General features: G+C 47.4%; 1 protein-coding gene across 1 annotated transcript in view; it reads right to left on the reverse strand.

The window, feature by feature from the left end:
• ARIH1 (ariadne RBR E3 ubiquitin protein ligase 1) overlaps window positions 1-13,481 on the reverse strand; it is a 55,745-nt gene that overhangs the window by 31,832 nt on the left and 10,432 nt on the right. The window contains exon 2 of the mRNA XM_080607291.1: window positions 1,847-1,914. Coding sequence (XP_080463417.1) covers window positions 1,847-1,914 — 68 coding nt within the window. The remainder of the gene's footprint in view (window positions 1-1,846; window positions 1,915-13,481) is intronic.

The following is a 13,481-nucleotide window of genomic DNA, read 5'->3' on the forward strand; positions in this document are numbered from 1 at the left end:
GACAAAAAGACACAATCTGCAGCTAGCTCATGACCACTCGCCTCCCACCCTCACCTTCATCTAATACTGCAGCAATCGCAGAGTCTTCCTCAACCCTCTGCAACGAGCCATCCCCCAGCCTCTGCCCCAGCATCCCGCTCCTGTTTCACGCAGCTGGGTGCCAGCGGAGGGCTGCAGACGGCTTCATTTGGTGAAGAGATGACAGAAAGCAGCAATAGCTCCTCGAGGGAAAACGTTTTAATGTTTTTCTAGTACAGCAGGGTACCTGCACCGAAACTGCAGCTCGTGTGCAATAGCTCTGCATAAGCAAGGGCCACGTATTACATTACTCACAGGGGTGATCCTATGGAATTAAGATAAGTATTTTAATGAATATGTACCCAGAGTAAATATTTACCTGTGGACTTTGTAAATATTTACACTTACTTAAAATGTTTTGGCTGCAAATTGTAAAAGCCTTTAACAATAATACCTTGCAAAGAAGTGGCTGACACCCCCCTTCAAAAAAACCCACAGGCCAACTGTTTTTTTAAGTGGATGGCAGCCTTAACAAGCTTTCGGTGAGAATGGGGAAAAAAAGAAGTCTTCTGAATAAATGAATGATATTTCAGTACACTTAGGCAGAGATATCTCGAAGTGAGAAGGAGATAGCCTAGGAGAGTGAACTTTAGCCTGAAGAACCAGCACAAGAAGCTTAAACAAAAAAAATGAAGGGGGAGAAGTTATACAGAAGGAACTAAGGCAGAATGCTTAACAGTTATAGTCAGTCAGACAGCCTTGAAATGACCACGCGTGGAAGTTCCTGCCTCCACCCACGGTACAGAGCTCCAGGCTGCTAACTGGTAGGGGTCCAGCTCACAGGACTACCAACTCCTGCTGCATACTGTTCCGCAGAGCGCAAAGCACCCTGCTTTCTCCTGCCCTGATCATCAGGAAATGGTAATTGAGAAGAAGCTGAATAACGAAACAACCCTACAGATGCACAGACTTCTGCCCTCACCCCTTGACCCAACCATGTCTCCTAACTCTTGGTGTAAAGACCAGCAGAGACTGCAACCACCCTAAGTCACCATGCTGCCTTTACTGCTCCTTCTGGTCCAGCCTAATTCCTCCACGGGCTTCTGAAGGAAACTGATTTCTCCAGGTCCTTCGTACTCTTCAACAGCAGCACTGGCATAGAAATTTTTTTTTAAAGGTACATTACCACTGCAGGTAGATTTGACCTCCACTGTAAGACACAAACTAGAAAGCACCTTTACCAGCAACACCTTCCAAGAGCTAAGAGCCAAATAAGAGAAGCAGCCATAAAACACTTTGCTCAGAGGGAGAGACAAAACTCCAGCCGTTATTTACGCACACACCCTCCAAAGGAAAAAACTAGCGCTGCAAAACAAAGACCAGGAAGGCAGATGCAGTTTACCAGCACCCCTCATCAGTCAGGATGAGTTTGGTCTCGGCAAGACTGAAGAATAATCAAGTCAGGAACATGCATGCTAGGATAAGATGTAAAAGCAACTAAATCCAAACCCAAAACAGTTGCGAGATAACAGGAATCTGTTCCTGCTTGCTTTAGTCCAGAGTCTGCAAAAATCCAGCAGCTCTACGTATTGAAGCTGAAACGCACCCACTGCTCCAAGAGGTAACTAGCTTCCAAACCTTCTCAAGTCTTGAAGGCATTATTAATATTAAACCAAGGAGTCACTCAGCCAGTAAGAGCTGCTGGAGGAGGAAACATCCAGAGCTTACACAAGAGATTCTCCTACCACACACACTGCATTCGTCCGTTCTCACACTAATCCAGTAATAAACATTTCTTGCGGGTACGACGTGAAGTGTGGCTGCTTACCTCTCCATCAGCTTCTCTTTATCCCAGTTGAAATGGCTAAGCAGTATTCGAGTGATAGTCGCTGGATTCTGGAGAAAAAAAGAAAAAGAATAATTGAGTAAAACTGTTTACCAAGCTGATATTGTATCGTGAGGATCCCAAGCAGAGTTCTGAAAAAGCAGATAGGGAGAACAGCGTGGCTGATAACGGACTGCCTGCACAAATTCTGTCAGCCCATACTGGAAAACAGTTTGTCTTGACAGATAGAAAAAATTAACAAAAACCACAACACATCTCTAAAGCAAAACATCTACACAACGAGAGTACAGCCGAAGACTTCAGGAACTGGTTAGCTACTGCTGCCACAACAGATGCCCAAGCCCCACCATCTCAATGTCCCACGTGCTCATGCAGTGTGAGCCCAGGATGCCCTTCAGATGCGGGAAGGGCTCACTGTGGCATCTACCCTGCCATTTTTTCCTGCACAGTATTTGCAGAACAAGAATATTCCATATTTGTCCCAACCTCAAACCCCCAAACATTGGGCTGAAAACTCGCCCAGAAAGTAACCAGCCATAAGGTGACGATGTCCATGAAGTCTCCAGGCGATCCCAAAGCACCCCGAGGTTCAAAAGCACTATGTAATTATCCAACACAAAGAAATACAGCCTGGAAAGGTCAAAAACACCACTACAAATAAAAGCCAATTTTCACTTTACTCAAGTTTTGCTTCCAGCTACACCTGTATCTTCAGCCAAGGCTTTGGGCACACGAGATGAAACCCCGTGTAGCTTCTGTTACACCCCAGCACTGTGCCCTAGCTCCCTAAATCCGAGCTGTCTCGGCTCAGGCCGAGGACCATTTACACACAACTGCAAGCACCCTAAGAATGGGTGCCCGTCCTCTGCCATTCAACACCAAAATGGAAGCTTGCCTGAGGGCAGATTTTCAATGGACACTCTGAAGCTGTTGAAAAGTAGGACATGAAATAGCAATGTGCTTTTCTGAGCCCGCAGGCTATAGCTACAAGTTGAAGCTGCCAGAAGCCAACACTGCTGCCCAAAGCAACAGTCCCACCCCTTCCTCACCCTCTGCTTTATTGCCTGCCTACACAGACAGCTGCATCAGCACAAGGGAGCGGGCAGGAATAAGGAGCCTGGGACAAGCGGGACAGCATCTTCCAGCAGTGACAGCATCGAACACGTTCCCTGAAATAAAGCCCCAAAGTCAAAATTTGAGCACAAAGAACTAGTCTTGCAGTTTATGCTGTACAAAGTGATGATCCTCTCCCTCTTCAGCCTGTTCTTACTCTTATTAATGCCAACATGGCTTGTTTAAGGCCAAATTAAGAAGTTTTTCCAGCTTAAAAAGCCCAAGCAAAACCACTTTAAAAAGGTTAGATGATCCAGTGGAGCCCCACAAGCAGCTGTGATGGTCAGTCTGCAGCCGAAAACCCAGAAGCCAGCACTGCCAACCACTCCCTACTGTGAACACGGCCCCAGTCCCCCTCTGAACAGGTCTCACATGCGATGTGGATGTAAGCTTGGAGCCGTAACCCATGCAGGAGATGCGCTAAGCCAGCACAGAGCCCCCTTTAAAAAGGAAAAAAGTTTTTCACAGCAGCCCTGCCTCCAAGCAGCTCAAGTCTCCTGCACCAAATAGCCAGTACAACATTTATTTTTAAATAAATCTCTATTTCTATAGAGCAAATCTTGCCCCAAACCAGGGAACCCACTAAACATACCAGCCTCATGCCATGCACAGCTCTCTCCATCTAATACCTTGGGCCCACCACCCATGCCTGCGCTCCAGATCTACAAGTAAGTTTCGGGCAGCAAAGCGCGCGGCTCCCTCAGACACAAGGATCCTTTGGCCCAGCGATCTGCCAAAAGGATGCACAACAAAGCAACATTTTCTTAACTTCTCAAGCAACAACACTGAGAGCTTTAAATTAACCCCAAGACTTCTGCTACAGCAACCCCCTTGGCTGCTGCATTAAGGCCTCAAGGATCACCCATCAATTGCTTTGCAGGCTAGGTGACGGATGCAGTAGCCTGAGTTTTCTCATTCAGAGGAGGCAGACAGACAAGTTCTCCCCGCTCTGGAGGGTAAATTATGCTGTGCTAACACGGAACTCGATTGCTCTGCAGTGATTAGCGAGCGCTGCAAGGCAAATCCAGCAAACGCCGCTCACCGAAGGACGCGCGGCTGCGAAGAACAGGAGCATCTCGTTTGGGGCCTGTCCATTTTCCCAACTAAGTGCCACTGCAGGACAAGTTTCTCCTGATCAGCTGCCCCAAACATCCCAGCGTCACACACACAAAAAAGCTGTTTTTCCACTGTGACAGCGCACAAACCAGTGTGTTATTATAGGATTACACTTCAGAGAGGAGCGCTGTTGGCAGGGTGGATCGTAATGCAAACACACAGCTCTTGGTGGGCTTCAGCTACTGCAGGATTTGTTCAGTGGTGTTTTTTTTAAAAAAAAGGAAACACCAGCAGCACAACAAGCTCCCACCACCAATAGCTGCTTGCCCCTTCCAAGACGGGGTATTTACAACTTGACTGGTTGGTCAGCGACACTGAGGATTAACACAGCTCTGCCCTTGCCCCCAGGCTGCGCGCGCAGCAACGTAATCCAGCCCGTGGCACGCAGGGAGGGAGGCAGCCGTGAGAGGCTTGGTTTACACAATGCAAGCCACCCTTAAACACAAATGCACAAACCTCCAGCATTAAGGGCTGTTCTAATTTAAGGCTGGGCACACCTGCAAGGAGCCGGGTGACAGCTGCTCAGCGTTAACTGCTGGCATGTGCACACTTCTCCCAGTTACTGGGGAGCAGCTTTGGTTGCGGTAAATCATCCGCACCTACCCCAAGGAGCCAGCTGCTGCAGAGCAGCTATGTCCTGTCACCTGCTCAGTTGTGTATGGGTTAAAATGGCACCAAAATCACCCAAAACCCTGCTTTGACACCAGTTCTGCTGCAGCCCTGCATCAGCATGGCCACTGCTAAGAGACCTCAGGCATGCTCCAGGCACCTGGGGGAATTAACTCCCAAACGATGCTGGGTTACTCAGTGCCAGTATGTTTTCTGTCCCAAAACTGGACAGGCTTCTCATTTTTCACCCAGGATTGCTGTGTGTGAGTGTCACCCCACAAAGATCACTTACGGACAGGCTACGAGGCTGCTCAGCTGGGATTACCGCTCGGGCTCGGAGCTGCGGCCGAAGAAGCGGGCTTTTACAAAGGGTGCTTTCTGTTTACCGAGAAAAAGAAGTAAAGCAGCCAGAAACAGATGGTAAACTAGGGAAAAGCTAACACATTCAAACGTTCAATTTCCATTCAGATGTGGTTTGATGAAAGCTGAAACAGCAGATCTAATTTATAGCAGTCGCCTATTAAATTTTACATGTCAAGCCGAGGAAGACTGCCTAGAGCTCGGGGCAGCGAGCCTGTTGATACCCAGATATAAATGAAACCCGAGGAAAGCAGCCATTTTGTTGAAATTCTCAGGGCACTCTCAAAGACTCGCTGTCACAACTAGCTAGCTAACAAAACACTCAGAATAAAGCTCTGCCCACAGAGAAATGCAGGCAGTCCTGCAGCAGGGATTTTTTTTAGGTTAACAAAGCAGCCAAGTCCCAATCTGCTTCAAACAGATTCCACTCGACTACTGCTTCTCAGCGGAGATATTTACGTTTACTGTTCTCAGCTACATTGTCGTCTTTGGACACACTGATGCAAGCAGGAGACACAGGGATTGGAAACCCTACAAAGGTTCAGAAATCAGATCTGGACTTCTCCAAAGAAGCACCACAAACTGAAATAAAACTCCCTGATTTAGCAGAACGTGAGGAACTGGAAGCTTGGTCACGAATACCTGAGTTAAATTCTTTTTGCCACCAAAAGAAAAGAACAAACTGGAAGGAGGAACACGGATGCCTGTAAACGCTATAAATGAATTATGAATCGAAGATTATTGGGACATTAGCTTAAATCAGAATTTCCAAGCAGCATAATTTGCTGAATGACAGTTTGCAGCACTTGATCCATTCATGTTTTCATCTGTCAAGACGAGCTGCACAGTTAATTCTTGCAGTTATTACAGACAAAAGCATACTTCAGACTTCAGCTTCTCAGCACATGCTGAGAGTAAGCTGCTGTTCCAATTTGAGCATTCACTGCAGATAAAAACCATTTAACAACAACTCGCCTTAAACTGCGTTCTCCAGAAAAATTCTCTCACACCTCCCTGAGACCTGGTATTGATAAATTCTTCATTTTGTTCCCTCCCATTTCATGGCTTTGCTTGTGTTTTGTTTTTTAATCATGGCAGCTTTGGCATTTCAACAGTTTTCATCCTAACTGCAGCATCTATTTCCCATTAGCAGTGGCTTTCTCAGACTCTGTGCATCGATATGAATTTGATGCTGCTTCCAGGGCGGTTTTCTATGAATCTGCTTTGGCACACAGAGCAGACGCTCCAGAAACACTGGCTTCACCCAAGCCCCGCACATCTATGAATGGTTTGAGCCTCAGCAGCATCCACAGCTATTTTCCACGGGCACATAAACGCCACAAGACTGTATTTTAAATTCCCTGGCAGAAGGAAACCAACTGGCTTCAGGGCAGACGGTTGAGGGCAAATACTTGTGCTTGAAGGTGACACATGACACCCGCAGGTGAAAAAGCAGAGGGCTGCCAAAAAGAGTTCAAAACTACACCTATTTGGAACAATCAAGTTTGTTTGGAGCATTTGCTCAAAAAAAAAAAGAAACCAACCAACATGTGTTCCAGTAAGGAGGCAGCATGTCACGCCACCACTGTAAATATTTAATCAGCCAAAACCACAGCATTTGCCAACAGAGGAGCACCAAGTGGAAACTCCAGCTGCCCTCCAAGCACGTGCAGGATCGATCAGCACCAAAGCTTCCTGCTGCCGCATCGCTGCACACACCATGGAAAGAAGCAGAAACAAACAAAAATAACCAACGTGACACGTCTTATGTTAGCAGGTGGAGTGAGAGCCACCTCCCCATGAAGAAGTTTGAAGGATTTCTTGATAAATTAAGGAGATTTCTGGCTTGCCTTAGCTGTAGCTCTCATGATGGCCAGAATCAGCATTGGATGCGCCCCACGCTTCTCCCCGCTGCCCTGCGGGTGACCGTAGGCTTGCGTGCCCTAACCCGAGTCACATCTGATGTGCACAAGTGGGCAAGTGTCGGTTGCATTAATGCCACCACCGAGCAGGAGCAGCACAACCCAATAAGCCTTCATTTCAAACCTGACCAGGTTTACACCAAGCCCGCTTTCTCAAGGGCAAGAGCTCACCCTCCATCTCCAGGCCGAGGGCAGCCAACAAAGCACACCGGGCACCAAACCGCTGCTTCCTCAGTCCGGCAATAACAGAGCAAATGCCAGCAGCGAGCCCTGCAATAACCAGGTCACCAACTGTTGCTAACACCACGGCTCTTCATCTGTGCGTCTCCCGGCCCCGTGCAGGTAACCGTAGACATAAACAGAGTTGGAAGCGTTTTAGATAAGCTTTTAGCCAGAATCATGTTACACTAACGCTGTTATCATCAGGTCTGCATTGTTTTACACATGTGCCGAGCGACCTTTGTTTGTGAAGATCCATTCACATCTATTCTTGCAGGAGACAATTACAGGAAGTCTTACAAACACGAACCTCCTTTTCTAGCAGCTTAATAAAATCCTCAAGAACGGACGAGGGGAGATGAGACAAGTGCTGAGCACCTCCAGGACCTGATCTCCTGAAGGGCTTACCTTCAAACTTACTAGCTTTTAACAACACCAACCAAGAGCTCCGAGAAGACCCTAGAAGACTTTGGTGTAACCCAGTATTGCCTGGCTCGATTACAGACAGACCGTGAGTGCTGCTGTGAGATGATGAGAACAGCAGCTAAAGCTATCAGCCCACCACTGCCCACCCACAATCTCCACCTCTGCCATCCCCTGAGGCCAGCAGAATTACTCGGAGGTGCCTTTCTGCCTTGCGCCATCTCATGGTTTGTAGGGCCAGGTCAACAAACACACGTGGACCAGAGATCTCAGCTTCCAAAGCCTGTAAGAAATAAGAAAAGAAATTGGCACTATTTATCTCTGTGCACCCACTGAGGACATGGGCTTTGCATCCTCAAGCCGCACTGAAGCGATCCTTTCAAATTATCCGGCTCCAAATCACTCAAATTTCCCTTTTTCCTGCATTTCCAGGCAACTCAGCTCGAAGACAGGCTACCTCCCTGCAACACCGCCCAGCACTGCTGTCCTCTGGCTGGTACCTACTGCAACTTCCCCCAACACATACAGGAGCTTCAGCTTGCATCCTGATCATCTCCTTAGCTTCCCACATCTTACTTCATCTCATCAATCGCCCTTCGCACATCATCTCTAATTTTGAAAATTAAGTCTCCCAGAATTATTGAATTAGTAACATTACACATTGGCACCAAATGACAGCTTGATATGAAGATTTCAGCTTGTAGTAACCTACTTATCTGCACTTTACTGATTGGTTCTAGCTGATGAACATACACTCTTTTAGCAGAGGAAGATAATAAAAAGCAACTTTGGAGAAAACTTTATTACTCCACTTAATTGGTTCAAGAGACAAAACCGAAGCAGTCAGCTGCTTCACATTTTCTCCGAGCCTTTTGGAAAGTTTTCAGGTTAATGATTAAGAGCCACAACAAAGATCCATTGTGTAACAAAGCTTTTAAATCAAAAAAAAATCCTCAAGCAACAACTCCGGGATGAATTAGCAAATTCGGAAATGCAAAAACTGCATTCACACTGCAATACTTCCAAATAAAAGAAGAGCAGATGGGTTTGCCATGCTTCGGTGTTCTGGGCAGTTCTGACTCTCTGATGGCTGCTGAAGCCCCACCACCAACTGACACAGATTTAAAACCACATGTGGGATACGGCCAGGGAAGCTGTTGTTAAGTGCTTCACCTGCATTTGCTTCTATACCAGGTTTGATAATAGGATATGGGAAGATGTCAGCCCCTATTTCACACATTTTGTATGAAGAACATTTTGGCTTCTACTACTTCTCACTCCAGCTTTTGGGTGTAAAGGTGACCCTTCCCCAAAGGCAGCATCACACCCAGTATTTTGCTCCTTCTGGGGTCTCCCATCACAAGAACGCAACGTGTGAGCAAAAGCTCAGCAGATCTGTGCAAGCAACAAGCCATGTCTACAGTTTCCGGAGTTGCCGCCGAGCGACTGTAGCTGACATAATGAGAGAGAACCGGAGTGGGAGCGCACGGGTGCCGAGCGTGTTTCAGAATGGGTTTGTTCAACCCATTGCCTCCCACTCACAAATTTGCAAAGACGTGCCTTAAAAGAGTAGGAGAAGGTGATGGCATCATTTCCATATAATTCGTTCAGTTTACTATTTTGGTGGCTCCTTAAAGTCTCCCATTGCTGAGGAAGAAAACAGCACACGGCGCAGCAGCTGAGCCGTAGAAAGGGTGAATTTAAGCGCCCCATACGTGACCCAAAAATAGTTCTGGCAATCCTGAATGCAAAGGACCCACATGTTCATCCAGGTAGAGGTCAGGTCTTCAGTAACCACCACTTTCCCCCTCAGGCCAAACCTTTAGCCAACATCTCGTGCCTCACAGCACTGCTGCTGTTAGGATGAGAAATCAATGAAACAAACAGATGGTTATTCGGAAAAAGCACTCAGAGCCCTCTGGTTCCCAGATCACCAACAAGGTGCAGTCCCTTTCCCTGCTCATCCATCGTGTATCACTACAAGCACTGTCCCCAAGGTGTATTTCGGCCCCGTTCCCTCCTGCTGTTACACAGAACTGCTCTTCCAGACCTCCAGGCTCCAATTCTTCCTCTTCTGTCCCCTATGAACCTGCACTATAAAGCTTCTCACCCCACTCCACTTTTTGACCCACCAGTTGCTGCACCGTTCATGTAAATGTACTGCAAATTGATCCGATTGTGCCAAATACGGAGGAAGAGTGTTGGTTTTCTCTAGACCACAAGCACCTCAATAGCAGACAGCAGCAGCAATCGATACGTTTAGTCCCACAGCCTAGAAGAGATGCAAGGTTATGGGTTCAACTCTTGTCTCAAAGCAGTAAGACAACTCACTAGCGTGGAGCTTGAAGGAAAGCGAACAATATTGATTCATGAGGAATACAAAAGCTTATTTTGCTACAGAAAGAAATGACCCTGAATGACAGCGGTGGAATTTAGTGAGGGGGCAATGGGTACCACAACCCCTCAGCTCTGCAACAAGACTGCAGAGAGCAGCATTCTTAGAAGAAACACTCTGAGAATGGAAAAAGCCCTCCTGAACCCTTTCCAGTGCCTGTGCAACAACAGTACCTTTGACTGGAAGAACAAACAGGACAGTGACCAGGCAGAGCAGTAAAACGGGCTCTTCAGAACCTGCTTTGGAGCAGCTGCATCCCACTGCTACCAGAAGCGGCTCTGGAAGTATTTATTTTGGCAGCAACACAAGCTCGTGCAACTGCTGACCTCTCTGTGATGGGAGCACGACTGCCGGCACGGCTACAAGTGAAGCAGACGAAGGAACTGACCCAGGGGAAGGGGTTTCCTGGTTTATTTTAACCCAGACCAGTTCCAGGACCAAGATCACAGTGAGGCCAGACAGCTGAGTTGGCACAACTTGGACAGGAGGGTCTTGTTCCCAAGAAGTTTTTCTGTTTGGCAGATCGGTCTGCCCAGAGCCATGTGCCAGACATGTCCAAGTTGGGTTCTCCTGCCAGATCTTCTGGTCCTGAAGGCTTGAAAGCTTATCAAGGTACAATCTGATGCACATTACTGCAGAGGTCCCACTCTTCTCCTCCATCATCCCATGAGCAACCATCCCAGAAAGCATCATCCAGAAAGCTCATTTCTCAGCCAGGTGAAACCAACAGCTTGCCATCCTCTCTCCAGAAGCCACCTTACTGCGAGACAGACCTTGATGGAAGTGCCTGCTGAGAGGACCTAACCCTACTTTCATTACAGAGTCCACTTTAAAAAAAATAAATAAACAAACTTTTATTAGTCAAGGTTGGAAACACTACAGAAGTGGCACAGGTCAGGCGAGCGACTCATCAAGTGGATAAAGGGGAAGCGACCCAAAGCAGCACACTGGGGTTTGGGGGGAAATGCTGTCTTCTCTGGCTGCCCACTTCAACTTTGGAACAAATTGCTGCTGGGAAAGCCCAGATCTGCCCATGGCACCCACAGAGCCTGGCCTGTGTGCAGGGAGAAGGTGCTAAAGGAATACAGCTGAAGAGGGAACACTGCTGTACAAATGCTTTTTCCTTTAAATCATTTTACATAAGTGTGAGGTATCGCAAAAAAAGCTGTCCCTGCTTCTTTTTCCTCCCTCAAATGTGTATCAGAACATTCATTTTGCTCTTTCACCACAGTCAGCATTGTGCCTTGCCAGATTCTGATCCAGAGCCAGTTTCATGCACAGGACTTCACCCATTTCATAGGCTCAATACATCCCGGTAGGAACCTGGCACTCTTCCTCCCCATCAGGTAGCAAAGCCGCTGCTCTGCCAGCTTCACGAGGTCCAGCAGCTCATCGAACGTAAGGAGCAGGCTGCCTCAACCCTGGTCAGCAATAGCTGGGCCTTCTCCGTGGGTTTGGCATGCCCTTGGGTAACACAACTTCAATTTTGCTGCTTAAGCACCTGGTTAAACCACTCCAGCACTCAACAGGCAGTTCTGCTGCCCCAGAAGGATGCTGCTAGCAGATCTGTGAAGAAGTCAGAAACTGGACTTCACCCCAGAAAGGAATCAGTACAGCACCAGTCGTACAACCACACACAATGGTTACGAAACCCTTTTTTTAATGTCAGTTTTAGAAAACAAGAACATTCCACGTGTTCTTCTCAAAGAAACCAGCCCAACACTTCATTCCCAAAGATCTACTACTCTGCGTTAAAAATCTACATGCTAGAACAGAACTGAATCTGACTGAAAAATGTCTATCCCAAGAAGTACCTGCACCAAAGTCCTTCCCGGAGGAGTACCCTACGGTATTTTTGTGATGTCAAAAGACTGGATTTTTCTGGGAGAAAAAAAAAATCCATTGAAGAAGTAACAATACCATGGCATACTTAAAGTGTGTAGCAGAAGTCAGGCAGAGGGGATGAGGACATTTTTCTGACACCCATCGCAGCGACACGCACACCGGGAAGGGCAAATTCCTGACAACTTGTGCTTGTTTTCCCGTAGACAATTTCTATAGCATATCTGCCTGTAGGCTCAAACGTGTGCCAAGAAAACAATAACAACTAATTGATTTTCTGGATTAAGCGTTGCAAACTCTCTGCAAAAGTCTCTGGTATCTCCAACTGCCCTTTTCCTAGTCTCAACAGTTCTTCGAGATGATAATTATTAAAGAAAGAGTGAGCTGCCTTCAGACAGTCTGCAAGCAGAGGATCAGAACCCAGGAATATTCAGCCCAAATACGTCTCAAACTGTTGGGGAATCTGTCTCCCACCTGCTTTTACCAGGAAAAAATGGGGAACACCTATACCACCACGTCATGCTCACACACAAAGACAGATGAGAGGTCTATCACAGAAGAAAGATAATCCAACCAAATCGCGGGCTGCCTTGAGCCAACTGCCTTCATGTTGACTCCTCAAAAATCAATCGTTTCCACAGATACCCTGGTTTATCCTGAGCACACCTTCACCCCAAATGATGCTGCTGGCACAAACTGGCGGTTCTCCTGTCCCGGCAGCTGGTGCAGTGCTTGGTTACACGGCGCTTTGCTCTTCTGAGAAGAAATTTGAACAAAAGGACAGGCTAACTCCCCATAGCAAAAGCCAGAGCTCCTGGGCTCAGAGGTGCTTGCAGGGGGAAATGCTCACTGCTCCAACATCTTCAAGTACCACACGTGTGCAGCCTGTGCCCTGAATCCAGGCTTCCACTTCAGAACATTGCAATTAACGTTTTCCAACAGAGAAGGCACACAGGGAGTAGAAAACGGTACGGTAAAGTAACTTCTTCAATGAGCAGCATTCAAGTAGCACTCAAAAATCAACCAGTTAAAAATCTACCACGAAAGCTAAACAAATCCCACCCCAATACAAAACCACCTCTCACTCAGTGGCCAGGTTAACTCGAATAAGTTTTGAGACAGGGTCACAGGTGGTGTGCAGCCGCTAAGCCTGTCAGAGACAATGTGACTGATGACACACAGACTCAGCAGAAGAATGTTTAGCCAGCGGCACTTCACAAGCTAATTTTTCGGGAGAAATCCTTAACGTCCTTCCATCTTATCTTTCTTCCTCAGGTCCGGGTTTGGTGAGCATCCAAAAGCTCCGTATCTCTCTCCTCCAGCCCTTATTGCTTCCAGTGGCGTCCCTTGCTCAAAGCAGCACACACTTTTACTCAGTGCTGCACGCGTGGGCAGAGAGAAGCCTTCGCCGCTCACCAGAACAGCAACACGCACCGTAATTCTCGAGCAGAAACACTGCTTGGGCTGACTTCAGTTCCTCGTGTTGCTGCTGCTGCCACCTTCTCATTTCCAGCCCTCACCACGCGTTACCTCTGGAGCAGCCGGCAGAAAGACGGACAGTCTCGCCGAACTGCGAGGCGAAACAGGAAGAACGTAACCCTCTGAAGTATCTGCTGGC

Source organism: Anser brachyrhynchus (assembly GCF_964034855.1).
Source record: "Anser brachyrhynchus genome assembly, chromosome: 11".
Lineage (NCBI taxonomy): Eukaryota > Metazoa > Chordata > Aves > Anseriformes > Anatidae > Anser > Anser brachyrhynchus.